Source organism: Vidua macroura, chromosome 5 (assembly GCF_024509145.1).
Source record: "Vidua macroura isolate BioBank_ID:100142 chromosome 5, ASM2450914v1, whole genome shotgun sequence".
NCBI lineage: Eukaryota > Metazoa > Chordata > Aves > Passeriformes > Viduidae > Vidua > Vidua macroura.
In genome coordinates this window covers 47265647-47281305 of record NC_071575.1, presented here as the reverse complement: position 1 = coordinate 47281305, position 15659 = coordinate 47265647, and the positions used below count along the sequence as shown (strand labels likewise).

The 15659-nt window shown below is 35.5% G+C and overlaps 1 protein-coding gene across 1 annotated transcript in view; it reads left to right on the top strand.

Annotated features, from left to right (window-relative positions):
- DOCK4 (dedicator of cytokinesis 4) overlaps positions 1-15659 on the top strand; it is a 218492-nt gene that overhangs the window by 70073 nt on the left and 132760 nt on the right. Inside the window, exons 2-5 of the mRNA XM_053977046.1 lie at positions 9592-9675; positions 10732-10772; positions 13095-13150; positions 14787-14883. Of these exons, the coding sequence (XP_053833021.1) occupies positions 9592-9675; positions 10732-10772; positions 13095-13150; positions 14787-14883 (278 nt within the window). The remainder of the gene's footprint in view (positions 1-9591; positions 9676-10731; positions 10773-13094; positions 13151-14786; positions 14884-15659) is intronic.

The following is a 15659-nucleotide window of genomic DNA, read 5'->3' as shown; positions in this document are numbered from 1 at the left end:
AAACAGAAGTCTTATTGGTAAAAAGAATGTACTTGAAATGCATTTATAATGATATGATTGAATATCAGAGAAATGCAGCTTAGTAGAAGACTAAAACTCATCTGACATACAATACCAGACAAGCTGAAAAACAATGCCATTAAAAATTTCAGGCTGTGTTGATTTTTTTGTATGTTTTGTGTTTGGTTTGGTGTGTGTGTTTGAGTTTTCTAGTGTATTTGGTTTTGGTTTTATTTAATTGTCTTCCACTGATGGCAGGTCAAATACAGAATTAAACCCTGCCCTTCCAAAGGAAATGCAAGACAGCGTACAATACATGGAAAGTGTTTCATCTCTACAGTCGATTGACAGACCCAACTTTGTTGTGGAGGAATGGTGTCCTGTTGTATTAGTAAAGAAAATTTATGCTATGGTTTTCTTGGTTTCCTGGAATGCTATTTATTACTTGAGTTGGAGCAAACAGTGCAATTTTAAGAGGAAGCCAGTCTCATTTACCGAAGTCTTTGATAGCAAGCACATGGAGTTTTTGAGCTACTGCACTCTTGTCTAACCATGTTCCTCTTAGGTGCCTCTCATAGTTGAAGAGTGATTCTTGCAGCTTGCACAGTGATTGTCTTTTTTTTTTTTTTTTTTTGCAGTCCGTAAGACTACAGCTCTTCTGAGCTTGAGTTTGCATGGTGCTACTTAAAGTTTGTTCATGGCTCCAAAATTATGTCCCCCGAGTTCAGAGAAGCATGTTGTATTATAATGTTTTTGGGGAGGAAAGGGGAGAATAGAGAATATGTAGTTATTAGACTTTGGACCATATCCACTGTTCTGACATTATTATTCAGCATTCAATTGTAAGCACATACTCTTGTATTCAAGGCCTTCATTGAAATAATTGTCCTCCTATTATTCTGGAAAAATTTAACTGTTTTCTGGAAGATAACTCCTGTGTTTATAATCATGTGAGGCTTTTAATTTTCTGCTTCAGATTCTGCTGGCTTTGTAGGTATACATGTAGCCAGCAAACCCTCTGGCAGATACAAAATCACACCATAGATCTGTATTTGAAACAATGTACAACTTTGCATCTCGTAAGTTTTTGGAGGTTTTGGTGGGCTTTAATGAAGTACGATGTGTACTGAAGAATTGCTATGAGATCTGGCATTTACAGATTTGTTGGCTTTGGTAGGCCTCAGATGATACACTTGCATTGTGTATACATCACAGAATCATTTTGGTTGGAAAAGATCTCTACAATTATCAAGTCCAGCCTTTGATCAATCATCCCCCTGTCAACTAGGTCAGAGCAGTAAGAGCTATGTCCATTAATCTCTTGAATACCTCTAGGTATGGTGACTCCATCACTTCCCTGGGCAGTCTTTTTCAACATTTAACAACCCTTTCTGTGAAGAAATTCCTCTTGAATTCTAACCTGAACCTCCCCTAATACAACTTGTGGCTATGTTCTCTTATCACCCCTCTTTATCGTACCTGACACTTACAGGAAGTTAGAAAATCCCTTGCTGGTTTATTTGATTTTGCTCAGAAAATATTTCCCCAGAGGCTGTGAATGAAACATAAATATTTTTCCAAGTAAATAGTTGTAACTCTTTTCCTTGATCATGATTTTAATAATTAAGGCAATTCCTTAACAAAGTTTAAAAATTATTAGAACTTTGGAAGTACTTAGTCTTAATAAAAGATATCATTATTTTTAGCTAAAAGAGGTTGTTCTTACAGATAGTATCATCTGAACATAACCTACTTTTTTTCACTTACTCATTTCTACTAGCTGGATTTTTAAATTGTTGCTGTTTCCAAGTAATAAAAGAAAATTCACATTTATTCCTTCCTGTTTAACATGGTAGTCATAATCCATTGATACTGCATCTCTAGCTCTACAGTGAAGAATTAAAGTGAGACCAACTGGTTGAACTGGTTGCAGACTAGTTCCTTTGTCATAATTTGATTAAATGCATGAATACTACACCTGTTTGTATGGAGTCCACCTTGCCTTCTTCCATGATGTCTCTGGTGGGTTTTACATTGACATTCCTTCTCTGTAAAAGACATTCCCGACCAAATTCATGGGAAGAGTTGTGTCATTTATTCATAACCTCTTAAGTTGTACTAGATTTTCTGAACTTGTAAAGATTTTTTTGTTTTATTTTCTTTTTACTTTTAAATTCTTTCTTCCAGAACTAATGCGTATCAAGAGAATGCTCTTAGCAGAGACAAGATATAGACTTAAAAATATATCAAGCAGGATTTCAAGGAATATAAAGGGCTTAACTAGATGTTTGATAGAAGAAAGAAAATAATTAATAAAATCTCATACCTACAAGGACAGGGACACTGGTGGTGCATGCTGAATTATTGCAGCTTTGGTGTTCTAGATGGACAGCCATTCTCAACAGCAAATAGGTATCACCATCTCTTGTTACTTATAGTGCTCTGTTGTAATATATAGTCCTAATACCTAAGGTACCCAAAGCAAAGAGTGAACAAAATCGTTTGCAGATATTGGGAGAACTGATCAAGCTGTCATGAAAGAGATTATAAAATGCCTGCCTGTAGGTGAGATGCAGGATGAAGAGAGCTTGACAAGCATTCAGACATTCACATTAAACTGATTATCTGTGTTAGAGTTGTCCTATGGTTTTTGGCAGCATTGTAATCAGGGATTTGAAAGTGATTACTTTGCTGAATTCAAATATTGAGCTGGGCACAGGAGAGAATACAATCTGCTGCAGCTCCATGTCCTTTGTGTATTTCAGACTTGGTAGTTGCCTTATCTGTACAGGTAGGCAGTGCTATTAGCAGTAGGAATTCCAGATTTTTGTTTTACAGGCAATTGAAGACTAGTTTTCTATATCTATTCTACTTTATACAGTATTTCCAATGCTTGGACATTGATGCAAAGTTTTTTTTGATTATTTTTATGTGCCTTGACGTATTTTCATGAGTAGCTGTTCAATAAATATCCATGTTAGGAAAATTCCGTGTAAGCTCTCATCTCTTAAGAAAACTGCTGCATGTGAGCAGCACTTGAGATACTCAAAAGTCACACTGAGCTGTCATTATTTGAACTGTGCATTTGATCCTCTTAATTGTGGTGTACACAGACAAGAGAACCCACATTCTTTTATTTCAATATAAATTTGAAAGTGTTTATCCCTGGTAATCTGCAAGAGATTTAAGGATCACTTTTGTTATTGAAACTAACATTTGTATATATTGTGTTTATTGAAAGGAGATTAAATCGATTCCCCACCCCGCTCCCTCTCTCTTTTCTGTCTCTGTCTTCATTAGCTTGTTGCTGGTTTGCAGCAAGCCTCCTGGGGTGGCTGCAGGCAGCACAATGCATTATGAACAGATGCCTGAATTAACTTGTGTATTAGAAGCATGAGCACGTAGCTGTGCTATCGTTCTGCTCCATGCAGATCAATTCATATGTAGGCAAAGCTCAATGCACGTGATGGCCTTTTGCAGTCAGCTCTGGCCATTTGGCATTAGGAAAGCTGCATGCCTCCATGTGTTTCTGCTGCTAGTAAGCCTACCTATTTTGAAACCTGAAAAGGTTCTTCAGCTTCTTTTGAGGAGGAAAAGGCTTTATCCTGAAAAAAGTACAGCAGAGAGGATGACAAGAGATTTTGTATTCAAACTTCCTCACAAGAACAAGGGTACAAGAAATTGCACTGTGAAATGAAAGGAAGACTTTCTCTTGCTTGAACATACTTAAACTGGAAAGCTTACTGTGAGCTTGTGGACACTGACATTATGATGCATATCAATTCTAGTTAGGAAAATTCATAGAAGAAAAATGCATCCATAGTTGTTAAACACAGAAATACCATGCCTGGCTCAGGAGATCCGAGATTCCTGTGCTACAAAATGTTGAGATCCTTGCTCTGCTTGCCAGTGGTCAGCAGCTTCAGACGTGAACTTACAAACGGTATGCTCAGGAGAGCTGTGACAGATTTTTATTCTTTTTTAATAATGGTGGTCGTGAAAATGATGTTGCACTTTCTGCAGCTGCTCACAGTGCCCGATGCCTGTTGTATTTACTATGGATAAGGCCATATCAAAGGATAGTTTTTATATTTCTGCAAAAAGACCACCGAGTCAGAACTTTCCTCAAAGGTAATATATACATGTCATTTCTCATCAAAAAACTAAAAATCTTTCTGTTATCAAGTCAAAATACAATATTGACTGTTTTAACCAATATAATAACTTCATAATGTTAGAAACTTCCCAATTTCATTTGTTACAGATTTTCTTTTTCAACTGTTGAACAGAAGCAAAACCCCTAGAAATAGTTGTTCATGAAAGTCTTAATCTCTTAAGAGAAAAGCACTTAAGTCCAGAATAAAAACTTTAAAAATTGCTTTTGCTACCAAAAGGACCTGATTTCAATTATAGCAGATAATATCTGGAATCAATAATAGCTTCTGGCCATCTGTTAGGAGGAAAAGAACAACAGTGTCTGCCTCATTAGTTCTTATATGCAGATCTCCAGTTATTTCAGGCATAAAAATTTTAAGAATATAACCCCAAGCAAAACTTTGAAGTGGGCCAACCACCCCTGTTGCCAGCTAATCAATTCCTTTTCTATCAGAGCATCTTGTTCCCATTCAAATCCAGTCCCTCTGACACAGTGTTCCCACCCTTCAAATCTGATCATCTAGTGTGTACTTACCACATTTCTGTGTGCTTTAAATGCCACCTCTCTTAATTGGGGCATCATGACTTAGGGCATTTGAACTAGAATCTATTTTTCACTCAAGTATTTTGCATGCAGAATATGGCTAAGCAATAATTAATTATTAAAGTAATTTGTGTTCTTCTACCTCGCATCTTTTCCCCACTCTTCTCTCTTCAGTTGAAGGACTGTTTTTTATTATGTGAAACCCAAATATGCTTTTGTCATACGAGTGCTCATTTTTGAACATTGAGCAGTTGCTGTAGATATGACTTCTTTTCATCCCTTTATATATGGGGGTGTATGTCCTGCCACACAACCCAGAACTGAATGTAATGTGTGTCTCCTTTTGTGGTGTTGATCCTAATTCTAACTTGTGACGAGGGCATCTTGAGCACCATGTCATGTCTGTACCCTTTGTGGGGAGACATTTTCATCTCCTAAACATAAAGTCAAGCCAGCCATGAAACCAGCTTGCTCTGAGTGTCTGAAATCCTCTTTATTATGCTAACTATATGCTAGTTGCAAGCAGAAAAATAGACTGTTTTAGTTTTTAGAACAGCAATGCTATCAGCACTCTAAATGAGCAGAAGCTGCACCAAAACCTCCCACTTAGTTTAGGCTTTAGTTAGGACCTTGGGCTTGGACAGATCTTTTCACACAGCAGGCACTTTCATATGTAAAACTGTCCAACAGTGAGCATATCCAACCAGAGATTTTGAATGAGAGCACAAAGATGAATTTTGTTTTGAGAAGCTGAACTTAGGAGCAAAACAAAACTGAAGTTGCTTTAATATTGCATATCACTATAGTTCTCACTGTATGATTTCATCTTCTGTATAGATTAGGATTTTTGTATCCTGTGCTGTTGTCTTGCTTTTTTATTCTCTGAGCAATTTATTCTCTCTTTTTTATTTCTGGCTTTGGCAGCCAGAAAATATTTAATAATGCCAGTTGGCTGCAGTATTTGAACACAGCTTCTAAAATATTTCTGAGCACATATCCTGCTACAAACTTTTATTGTGGAGTTCCATGTTTCTCCTGTGGCTGAGAGGTGATTGAAGAGGACATCAATCACTGTCATGTGCTTGAAAAGGACATTTATATGACCTTCAGCTACTACAATGACAAAGAAATATATCTAGATATGGTTTTGATACATAGCTTCCCAGGGACATGCATGTGACTATCAATCTGCAAAGACTGCAGCTATTGGTAAATGACCTATGCTCAGAATAGATTTTTCTTCTCCTGTCCATCTTCCTTTTCAAGGTCTCTGGTATACACTTGCAATGAAGAGAGAGAAAGTGATAATTACAACAGTTATTGTTGTTAGAAGAATTAAAATGGGACATATATGATGCATATGGGTCAGTGAATGCTGTATATAAAGAAGTCTGGTTCTATGAGTATGATAAATATGTACTGCTCTTAAGTTAGGTTGGGAATGCCTCAAGCCATGGTCACTACAGAGTGATTAATTATATACTTACTGCTACTAGAAGAAAGAATTAAAGAACATTTGCTTTTGCAGAACAATGTGGTCATTGGAGAAAAGGGTGAGATGTTTAGTACATGAAATTTATATTATGGCTTGCTTAAGAACTCCATGTCCTAGCTGAGCCCTGGGATCTTCTCTGGTGGAACAGCAGCTACCTCATTCCATGCCTTAATTTTAATCCTCCCTGTATACTACTTATGTGTATACAGCACAGATAAACTGAAAAGACATGAATCATAGAACAGATGAATCTACAGATTCTATAGAGTTCTATAGAATCTACAGAATCATAGAAGGATTGGAAGGGACCTTAAAAATCATTGTTTCAACTCCCCTGCTGTGGGCAGGGACACTTTCACTAGACCAAGTTGCTAAGAGCTCCATCCAAAACCTTGTCTTAAGTGTTCACAGGAATCCACAACTTCTCCAGGCAACCTGTTCCAGTGCCTCACCACCCTCACAGTAAATAATTTTTTTCTATTATGTAAACTAAACTTACCCTCCTTCAGTTTGAAGCCATTCCCATTGTCATATTGCTACATGCTCTTGTATTCCCCCAGGATTCTGGGGATGTATCTCATGAGGTTGCCATTGAAGACAGAGGCAAAAAAATTTGTTGAGTTCTTCAGCCCTCACCTATTGTTAGCAGTTGTTATAACAGTTGTTATGATGGCCACCTTCTGTCTTGGTCCAACTTCAGTAGCATGATTTGATTATTACAAAGTTAGCTGAGACAACATTTGTGAGGTAAGTTTATCTGTGAGTTCCTGTGCTTTTAATTAAATCCTCTGCTGCTCTCCAGTGTTCTTTATTTTACTTTGATTGACACTGCTAAACACCACAGGCTACTAGTTTTGAGCCTGACCTTCCACCACAAGAATCCAGGGAGAGTTTTTCAAGTGTCAGGTGAATGTGCTTAGAGGTAAAGATGATGACCTCATTTCCTTCTTTCTTTTTCTAGTACTCTGCAGGCCATCTTTCTAGAAGATATTTTAGGGTATAATTTTGTTCTTCATGTTCTTTTGTTCTTCATACATGCTCTAAAATGATTTCTAGCTATTTTCTACACTGTGTCAGATTTCAATCTTGTTTTGTCCTGAAAGTTTTTTTTAAACTTATTAAAAAAAAAAAAAAAAGAGAGAAGAGGAAAAGAAAAATATCTTTAACAACTCTAGTAACTAAGTAATAAAAACTGAATGTCACAGAAAAGTCAAATCATAACAATGTGACAGGATATATTGGCTCATAAGGAGAAAATTACTGTCTTTTTTTTATTTGATGGAGTTTAAAACATGAGGGTTTGGTTTGGTTTTGCATACTTCTTCAGTTAATTCCTTAATTTTATTTCGGTTGCTGTACATGCTATTTTGGCAGGCTTCATATTTAAATTTTACTTCTTTCAAACTAGAAAGGTGACTAGAGTGACTACTGTCATTCTAGTGCCACAGCAGAATTTACATGTACATTGCATTGATATTCAGGGAATTTGCTTCTTATTTTTATTTCTTCATAGTTAATAAATTGTTCTAATTTTCAGATCTTTGTAAAATAATTAACTGAAAAGTTCTAGGGTTTTTTCAACTCTTGGACAAACTTTCTCACTGTACTAATGCTGTCTTGCTACTAAGCTGCTTTAAAAATGGTGCACTTGGTCATGGTGGGGAACCAAAGTAGCTTTTTATTTTATGCTGCATATCTCACAGTATTCAGTTCAGTGTAAAAAACTTCAAGAGTGGGAGTAGCACCAAGACAAATAGAGATTGATTCAATACACATTATTGAGTAGGATCAATACTATAAATACTGGTCTCATGTTGTATCAAAATTTTAGGGACTGTCCAGGGATACGATCTCACAGGACTTTTTCAGGCATAAAGACTGTGGGTTAAGCACAGTGGTGATTTTCTCATGAGTGAAGTGATAACTGAATACAATGAGTTTTGAAGTCTTCACATTCTGAAGAAGGATTTGGCAAAAAAGTACTTTTTGTGAATTTTTAAATGTGCTGTCCCATAGCATAAACCATATCCTGTTACTTTACTCTTAAAATCTCTTAAAATTCTTCTGAAGATTCACAAATGAATTTTCAGTTTCTGTGGTTGCTGACAGAATCTCTCCTGCTGCCTTTGATGAACAATGTGGCAGGCACAGATGGTGGATGACAGGTTATGTTGTGTTTGAGTGTAGTGTCTGCTTGTGGCAGGTTAGACTTCCAACAGCAGGCAAGAGTGTATATATGTCCTTACATATATGCATATCTTTTTGGCTTTTTTATGTGACATTTTCTTGTCATGCCTCTCAGTTAGTGGGATTTCTTTTTTTCCTATGAGATTTGGGGTTTCCTGTCTAGATGGGTAGGTATTTGACAGCAGTAAGACTGATGTCAGGCTACAAAGTCTATTTGTGCATCATGCCCTGGTAAATAGGCTGTTTTCCTCTTCCACTTCGAAATTCAGCTCTGAAAGATTACAATACAGAGAATCAAAAGCACTATTGCTTGATCTCATGGGCTGGATTAGGCGATATTTTAATTCAGCATTTCAAGTATAGAAAGAACAGGATTGAATAGCTGAATTGCTATCTAGAATGGATTTTTAGCATTTTTAGGAGTGAACTCTTTGAGTGGCTTTTGGGTATTCTGTTTTGATTCAGAGTGAAAAAATAGCCGTCTATTGTTTTAGAATTAACAATATAGGACAATATTTGGCCATTGTATGTATTTGGGAACATCACTGCCTGGTGGATGTTTTGTTTCTGAAGCATGTTTTATCTCCAGCTCCATTTCTGTAGCTCTTGTGCCAGCCTGAGCTCATGACCTCCCTTCAATGGCTTTGGTGAAGCTGCAGGGGAAGCTTAGTGTGCACTTCATGTATTGGAGTGAACAACATGCTTTAGTGGTCTCCACCCCCGAACCATTTCTTCACATTTGGGATTATATGGAATGCTGGGTCTATAGCATCCATTAGCAAATGTGAAATAAGGTTTTCTTTTCATAGTGTGTGAGTGGTATGGATGGCAACAAAAATATTGGCACATATTGGCACTTTCAGCTCGCAAAATTCTGAGGTCTGATGTGTGTTAGTGTACGCATTTGGAATAAAACACTTTCTGTCCTTCGGGGTACTTTTACTAGCTAATAGTGTTCTCTAGTACAAGCTTTCCATTCATGTATCATTAGGCTGTGTTTAGGTTTATTTCTGAGTCCTCTGTTTTGAATTTTCTGCTCATAAAAGTAGCTTAATGGTTCTTTCTTTTGACTTTTTTCACAGCTTATTACATTTGAGTAAGCCTATTCATTCTAACATGTGACTTCTCATGGTAATATACTATTTTGTTAACAATAGGAATAATTTATATTTTAATATTGTGAATAATTGAAGCATATTGTATTTTTCAGTAATTGCTGGTTTTCGAGGGACAGTCCCACATGGCCTATCATTGGAGATTGGAGACACCGTTCAAATATTAGAGAAATGCGATGGTGAGTTCACAGGTGATTCCAGTGAAAATTAAGTTTTGTGTATTGATGGTGTGAAGTCCATTAATATTCATTTATTTTGTTAAAGTAATGCATTTTTGAAGTCAATAATGTAATGCATTTTGGCATCTTAATTTTTTCCATTGTTCCAGTGAGCTCTAATCTCTAAAATAATTAATTTGCAGTACATTAATTTTTATTTAATCTTTCTGTTTAATAAACATTTACAGATGATAAGAGTTATAACAGAAAGGAAGTCTCTCATGATTCTTCTGCTTTCTTGGTATTTCTGAGGGAAATCTGACTGTCATCAAGACATTTTCAAATTAATTCAACACAATTTAAAAATCTTAAAGGAGTGTAAGCATTCTCTTCTACCTCTGTTTTGTTTTAGAGAATGCAAACAAAATTTTAGCAAATGTCTGTTGCTAGTGTCAGAGAAATAAAGTTACATTTTCTTTTCATAATCTGCCTCCTTAACACTTAAAAGTCAACACATTGATTTTTTAATAATTTTTATTAATTTCTTTATCATTTGGGATCATATAGGTTTTTTTTGTTTTGGTTTTTTTTTTTTTTTTTTTTTTTTTTTGTAATATAATATCAGGTTTATATATGGTTAACCTTGTAAGAAATGTTCTTTTAGAAGGCATAGGATCTATTCTGTTGAATCAGGTATATTATGAAATTTATATAGCATTGTGGTTGATAGATGTAGAACCTGAAGCCCAGAAATGATGTATAAATGTTTTTAGTTAGTAAGAAACTATTCTGCTTTGACCGTTGTGGTGTCCAGTGCAGAATTTACTTGGGTTACATTGTTAGAAACATTTAGGAGTACAGGGTTAAAGAGTAATTCCTGAAATTGTGTGAATGAAGTCATCCAAATATGAACTGGTTTAAATAAAATACCTTTCATTGTATGGAAAATCTTTTAAATTAATGTAGTCTGACAGCGCTGTGGAATTGTTATATGTGTCCAAAAGGGAAAGATGAAATCTGTTTTACATATGTAAATGATTTGCACTCTTTAAAAAGCAAAATGTGCTTTCTTCACAGGATGGTACAGAGGATTTGCCTTAAAAAACCCCAATATTAAGGTAAAGGTCAATTGCAATTTTGCATTCTTGGGCAAAAATGTATATTTACTTTTTAAAAGTTAATAATCTGCTTGAAAGTGTATGATATTTACTCTTAAAAGAAAACTAGAGCTTAGTGTAAAGTATATTATTGGTACTACTTTAAATAGATTTGGACATGGATTACCCTTCTGAAATGCTTTTGTGTATTAGGATAATACACTTTACAAATCCAGGGCTGTGGTGAATTTTCTTTCATTTCCAAATTTTAGATTTTCCACTCAGAGGAAGCTAAGTTGAAGGGAAAAGACTACTGAGAATACAAACTGTAAACACTGTTGGAAAAGTTGGTTAAACTGTGCCTGTTTTTCTTGATGCTATGAATTAATTTAGAGCAGCCAGTGGAGACAGCTAGAATAAGAGCCACATACAGAGTATCAATTGAATAAAATGTATGTGTTGCCATGTAAAATATATGGTTCATTTTGGTTTTCTTTGATGTGTAGTCTTTGGTTTCCATAGTAGCATAGTATTCTAAACCAGACTTCACTGATTTATTTCTTCTACATTCAGACATGAAAAGTTACTGAAATTTATATTTCAGTGTCTGTTCATGTTGTATGTTTAAGCTTTACTTGTCTTATTTGTCTTTCCATTTTCTTGATCTCTCCTGTTGTCTTGCCTCTGGGATTCTACAGATTTTGTTTTTCTTGGGAAAAGAAGGGTCTTGAATTATCTTTTGGTCCTTTAATCTGCATTGTAAGCTTTGCTCTTCTTTTTCTGTCCTAATTTTCAAGATTCTTCAGCTGCAAAAAAAGCACATACACAATAATTTTGAGAAGTTTCCAGGGGCTCATATCAAGTCGTTGGCCTTTTGTGCCAAGGCCTGTGGTCTCTAATCACATAAATTTCCTTTCTTTATACAGAAGGTCAAATGAAACAATAAATTTAGCCACAGAATAAAATTTGATGTTTACTACTTTGATCTCATTGATGTATATTACAGTTTGATTTATAAGACATGAGCAGTTGTTGTTTGTTATTGCATCTTTTGTGTCTTTTGTTGCAGTTCTCACCACATGCTTGCTGTCAGTCTTGCTTTGTGGTCTGTCAAATGTGTGATGGAAGTTATGAATAGGTTTTCTAAACATGACTTGATGTGTGAAGAGATGAGATGTAAATTCTCTGTTTTCCTAGTGAGAATGAAAACAGTTTTCTGATTTGGATTTTTGAAAGGAGTCTCTCCAAGAGTAAAGTCATAAGAGCACCTTGTACCTCCTCTTGTTATTGATATTGCTCTGTCAAGATTCTTCCCTTGTTATTCCGCCAGCTTTGACACTGGAAGAAGTTACCTGTGGCAGCTGCTCTGCAGCAAGGGTGCATCTGCATCCCTGACATACTGTTACACCTGCAGGGCTGTATGTCCTACTGTCCTTGGGAGATGCTCCCCTGAACTACTTTGCATTACAGAGGAGTAGGAGCATTTAAAAGGGTCGTTGCCTCTACACAGCAGATTTGGTTTTGTTGAAGGTCTAATGGCTGTGTGAAAAGAAAATGGGACACCATCATCACAAAGGAAAGCTGTATGCAGCTGTGCTTATTATGAAGAGACCATATATGCATTTTCTCTGACTGCATGAGCTGTAGTGTCTTATCTTCCCAGCCAGAGGCTTGGAGCTTGCTTCATTTTGCTCATTCTGATTTGTGCAAGCCAGTGTGTTGTAAGAGAGTGGGGCTGTTGCAGCAATGCTGAGTATTCACCAGCATGGTGGAGAGCCCCTAAACAACTGGGAAAGTGCTGCTCCTGGCAGACATAGGCTCTGTGACAGGCATCTGCCACAACTTTCCTGTGCACTGCAGGCAGAGTTGCCACCAAATTAGACTACATTTTGATTTTCTTTATTTGCTTGACTTTATTTTTATTGAATATTGTTAACTTCATTTATTCTGCTTAATTTCAAAAATCCCTGTCTGAAAATCCTTATTTTTAAGATGTGGTTGATAAGACAGTATCCCCCACAGCTGTTCTGTTTCTTAGCAAGGTAGGAATAATGAATAAAACAGTCTGCCTTAAGGGAGCTCTCAACAATCTTCTGCATGTTCTATGTGTGTTTATCTTCTAATTTTTTGAAGTGTTGAAGATTTTAAAATCTACTGAATATGGCATTTTAGTTCCTGTTAGGGCGATACTGAGTATTTATTGCATTCTTTCCTCACATGTGTTTTTTGTTAATTATTTGGAGGACTTGGAATTCAGTATGCATTTGCATATTGAATGATAGTAAATGGAATGCCAAACTCATGTAAGGGGACCTTTTTTACCTAAACTTTTTTATTTTTCAGGGCATATTTCCATCTAACTACATTCACTTGAAGAATGCATGTGTTAAGAACAAAGGGTATGTGTGAAATGTTCTCATATCAAATATTTAAACATGGTCAGTTACTTGTACCAAAAGATCTTTTGCTTATAAAGTAAATAATGTAGTTATGTTATGATATCTTCAGCTTACTGCCAGAGGACTTGAAATGGTTGTGTCTAGCTAACCTGATACTCCTGTATGGTCATAAAATTGGAATGCTGTATCCAGAAAAGACACTGAATGCAATTGGGAATATCATTCTGTATTGTCTAGAGAAAAAGGGAAACAATTATGTTCAGTTTGGCTTGAAAATAGCATTGCCTTAATTTGAAGAAATTCTGTACATAAGCTGTCTTTTAACCTGCTGTTTAAGATTAGCTGTTTTGTTTGAGGGCAGTAGCTCTACCAGTTGCCATTTTACAAAAATGGGTAAAATAATGTATCAGTTTAATGGCAAAAGATTTTCCTAAACCTGTAAATGAATAGAGAAACTTTTTCCTTTGCTTCTTGTCTTCAGGTGATGGAGAGCCAGTACTTATTTTTGACAACAGCTGATGTTTTTTCATATTTAGAAGAGTTGATAAAAACCAGAATCATCGGTTAAAATTAGTTTTAAAATTTTGTTTTGGAATTCAAGTTGTCTGACTTAAAAAAACCACTAATTTTTTATGCATAAAACTTGATACCTTGATGGTATCACTTCTAAAAATTTAAAACTTTAAAAAATTGTCAGTGATCTTAAAAGTTTTTTTCAGTTTTGCTTAATTTGTAATAGTTCATATTGTATTCTTTTTTTTTGGATTTATTAGTAGAGAACTGATACAAAACAGTTTGAAAACTGTTTAGGTAAGGACATTTCTCATAATGGATGGATGCCTGAACATGAAGTGACCTTTGTTTTGGGAGCATGAATGAGTGTGTTGAAGATCCATTATTCACAATGAGCAGAGATAATGATGAAGACTGTAATAATATTAAAATGAATTTCATTCTCACAGGTGAAAATGTCCCCACATTACTGTTAAATTCTCTGTTGTCTGCTATGAAGTTACAGCCACATGTGGTTTGTCTTGCCCTAGGATCCTTTCCTCCTTTTAAAGTTGTAGCTAAAACTTAAAGTTCAGTGAAATTGTAAGCCATCACAATAAAATAAAGTTTAAAAGCAGAATAATTTTTGTTAGTGGACACCATGACAGTACTTGCATGGATTTCAACTGTTGTTGCATCTATTTCCTTTGTTAGTTAGTTTCCCATTCAGGCCATGTTCCCTGCTGCACATCATGGCCAAGAGCTGTCACATTGTTATGTTAATTTAGTGAGAGAGACAAGATATCATGAAAAAAGTAATCCAGGCATGAAAAGCTGACATGTCAAGATCCCTTTGGAAACTATGGGATTTATTCTGCTGTGAAAGTAGTTTTTTATGTGCTTATCTCATAGTAAAAAAATTCACCTTGACTTCTCTAGGGCCAAGACTTTGTATGGGGATTAAACTATTTTCACCCAAAGTTTTTCCATTGGGTTTCAATAAATCTACAAAAAAAGTGTCATGGTCTGAAGGAGCAGTCATGTTGACAGACATCACTGTTGGCAGTAGGAAGTCTACATACTAGTAACTGCAATGGGATTAGTAATGCTTGTGCAATATCATATGTTCTTCTGCATGTTACAGACAATTTGAAATGGTTATTCCAACAGAAGATTCTGTTATTACAGAAATGACATCAACTCTAAGAGACTGGGGAACAATGTGGAAACAACTCTATGTGGTGAGTACCCTGAATAATATTGCTTTGATTTACCGTCATCTCAAAAGGTGCACTGTTGTTTAGATGCTCTGGTTTGGTTGAAGTATATATTTCATAAAGAATCCCAAAGCATTCAGTTTGTTTTTTAATTGTTTTACTAATACCTTCAAATCTTATTTTGAGCTTCATAGTGTTATTTACATGTCTCTTGTATTCACGTGAATAATAACAAAGAACTTATCAGATACCAGGACCAAAGATGCACCTGAATTACTGTCTGTTCAATTTGGTTTTTTGACTGCAGAAATGAAAGCTCTATATACTAGTGTCTGATGGAAAATTGTGAAAACATACTATCAGTGTAGGTTTTACATTTTTATAATGTTCCTACAAAGTCCTTTTTGTCTCTTGTTTCTAATTCAAGGGCCCTTTCTATGACTTTTTTCCCTTGGTTTTCTTTTACTTATGATGTTCATATTTCCCTTTTGCAAGGGACAGCAGTTGTTTGTCTTTTTGGCAACATTTTTCTTCACTGCTGTTGTTATTGCATGTTCAAAATTACCCCGGTTTTCTTCTTTTCCAGACAGAAAGCCAAGACAAACAATAAATTAATGCCCTTTTAGTGAGCTTATGAAGTGAATGACTGTGAAGTAAAATGAGCAGATTTATCAAATTGCAATTTTTCAGAGTGCTTGGAATATAACAGTTGTTGATGGAGAGTAATGGTACTTCTAAATTAATTTTAGGTTTAACTTATGCAGCAGAACTAGCTGAACTTTATTTTTATGCCTTTTATT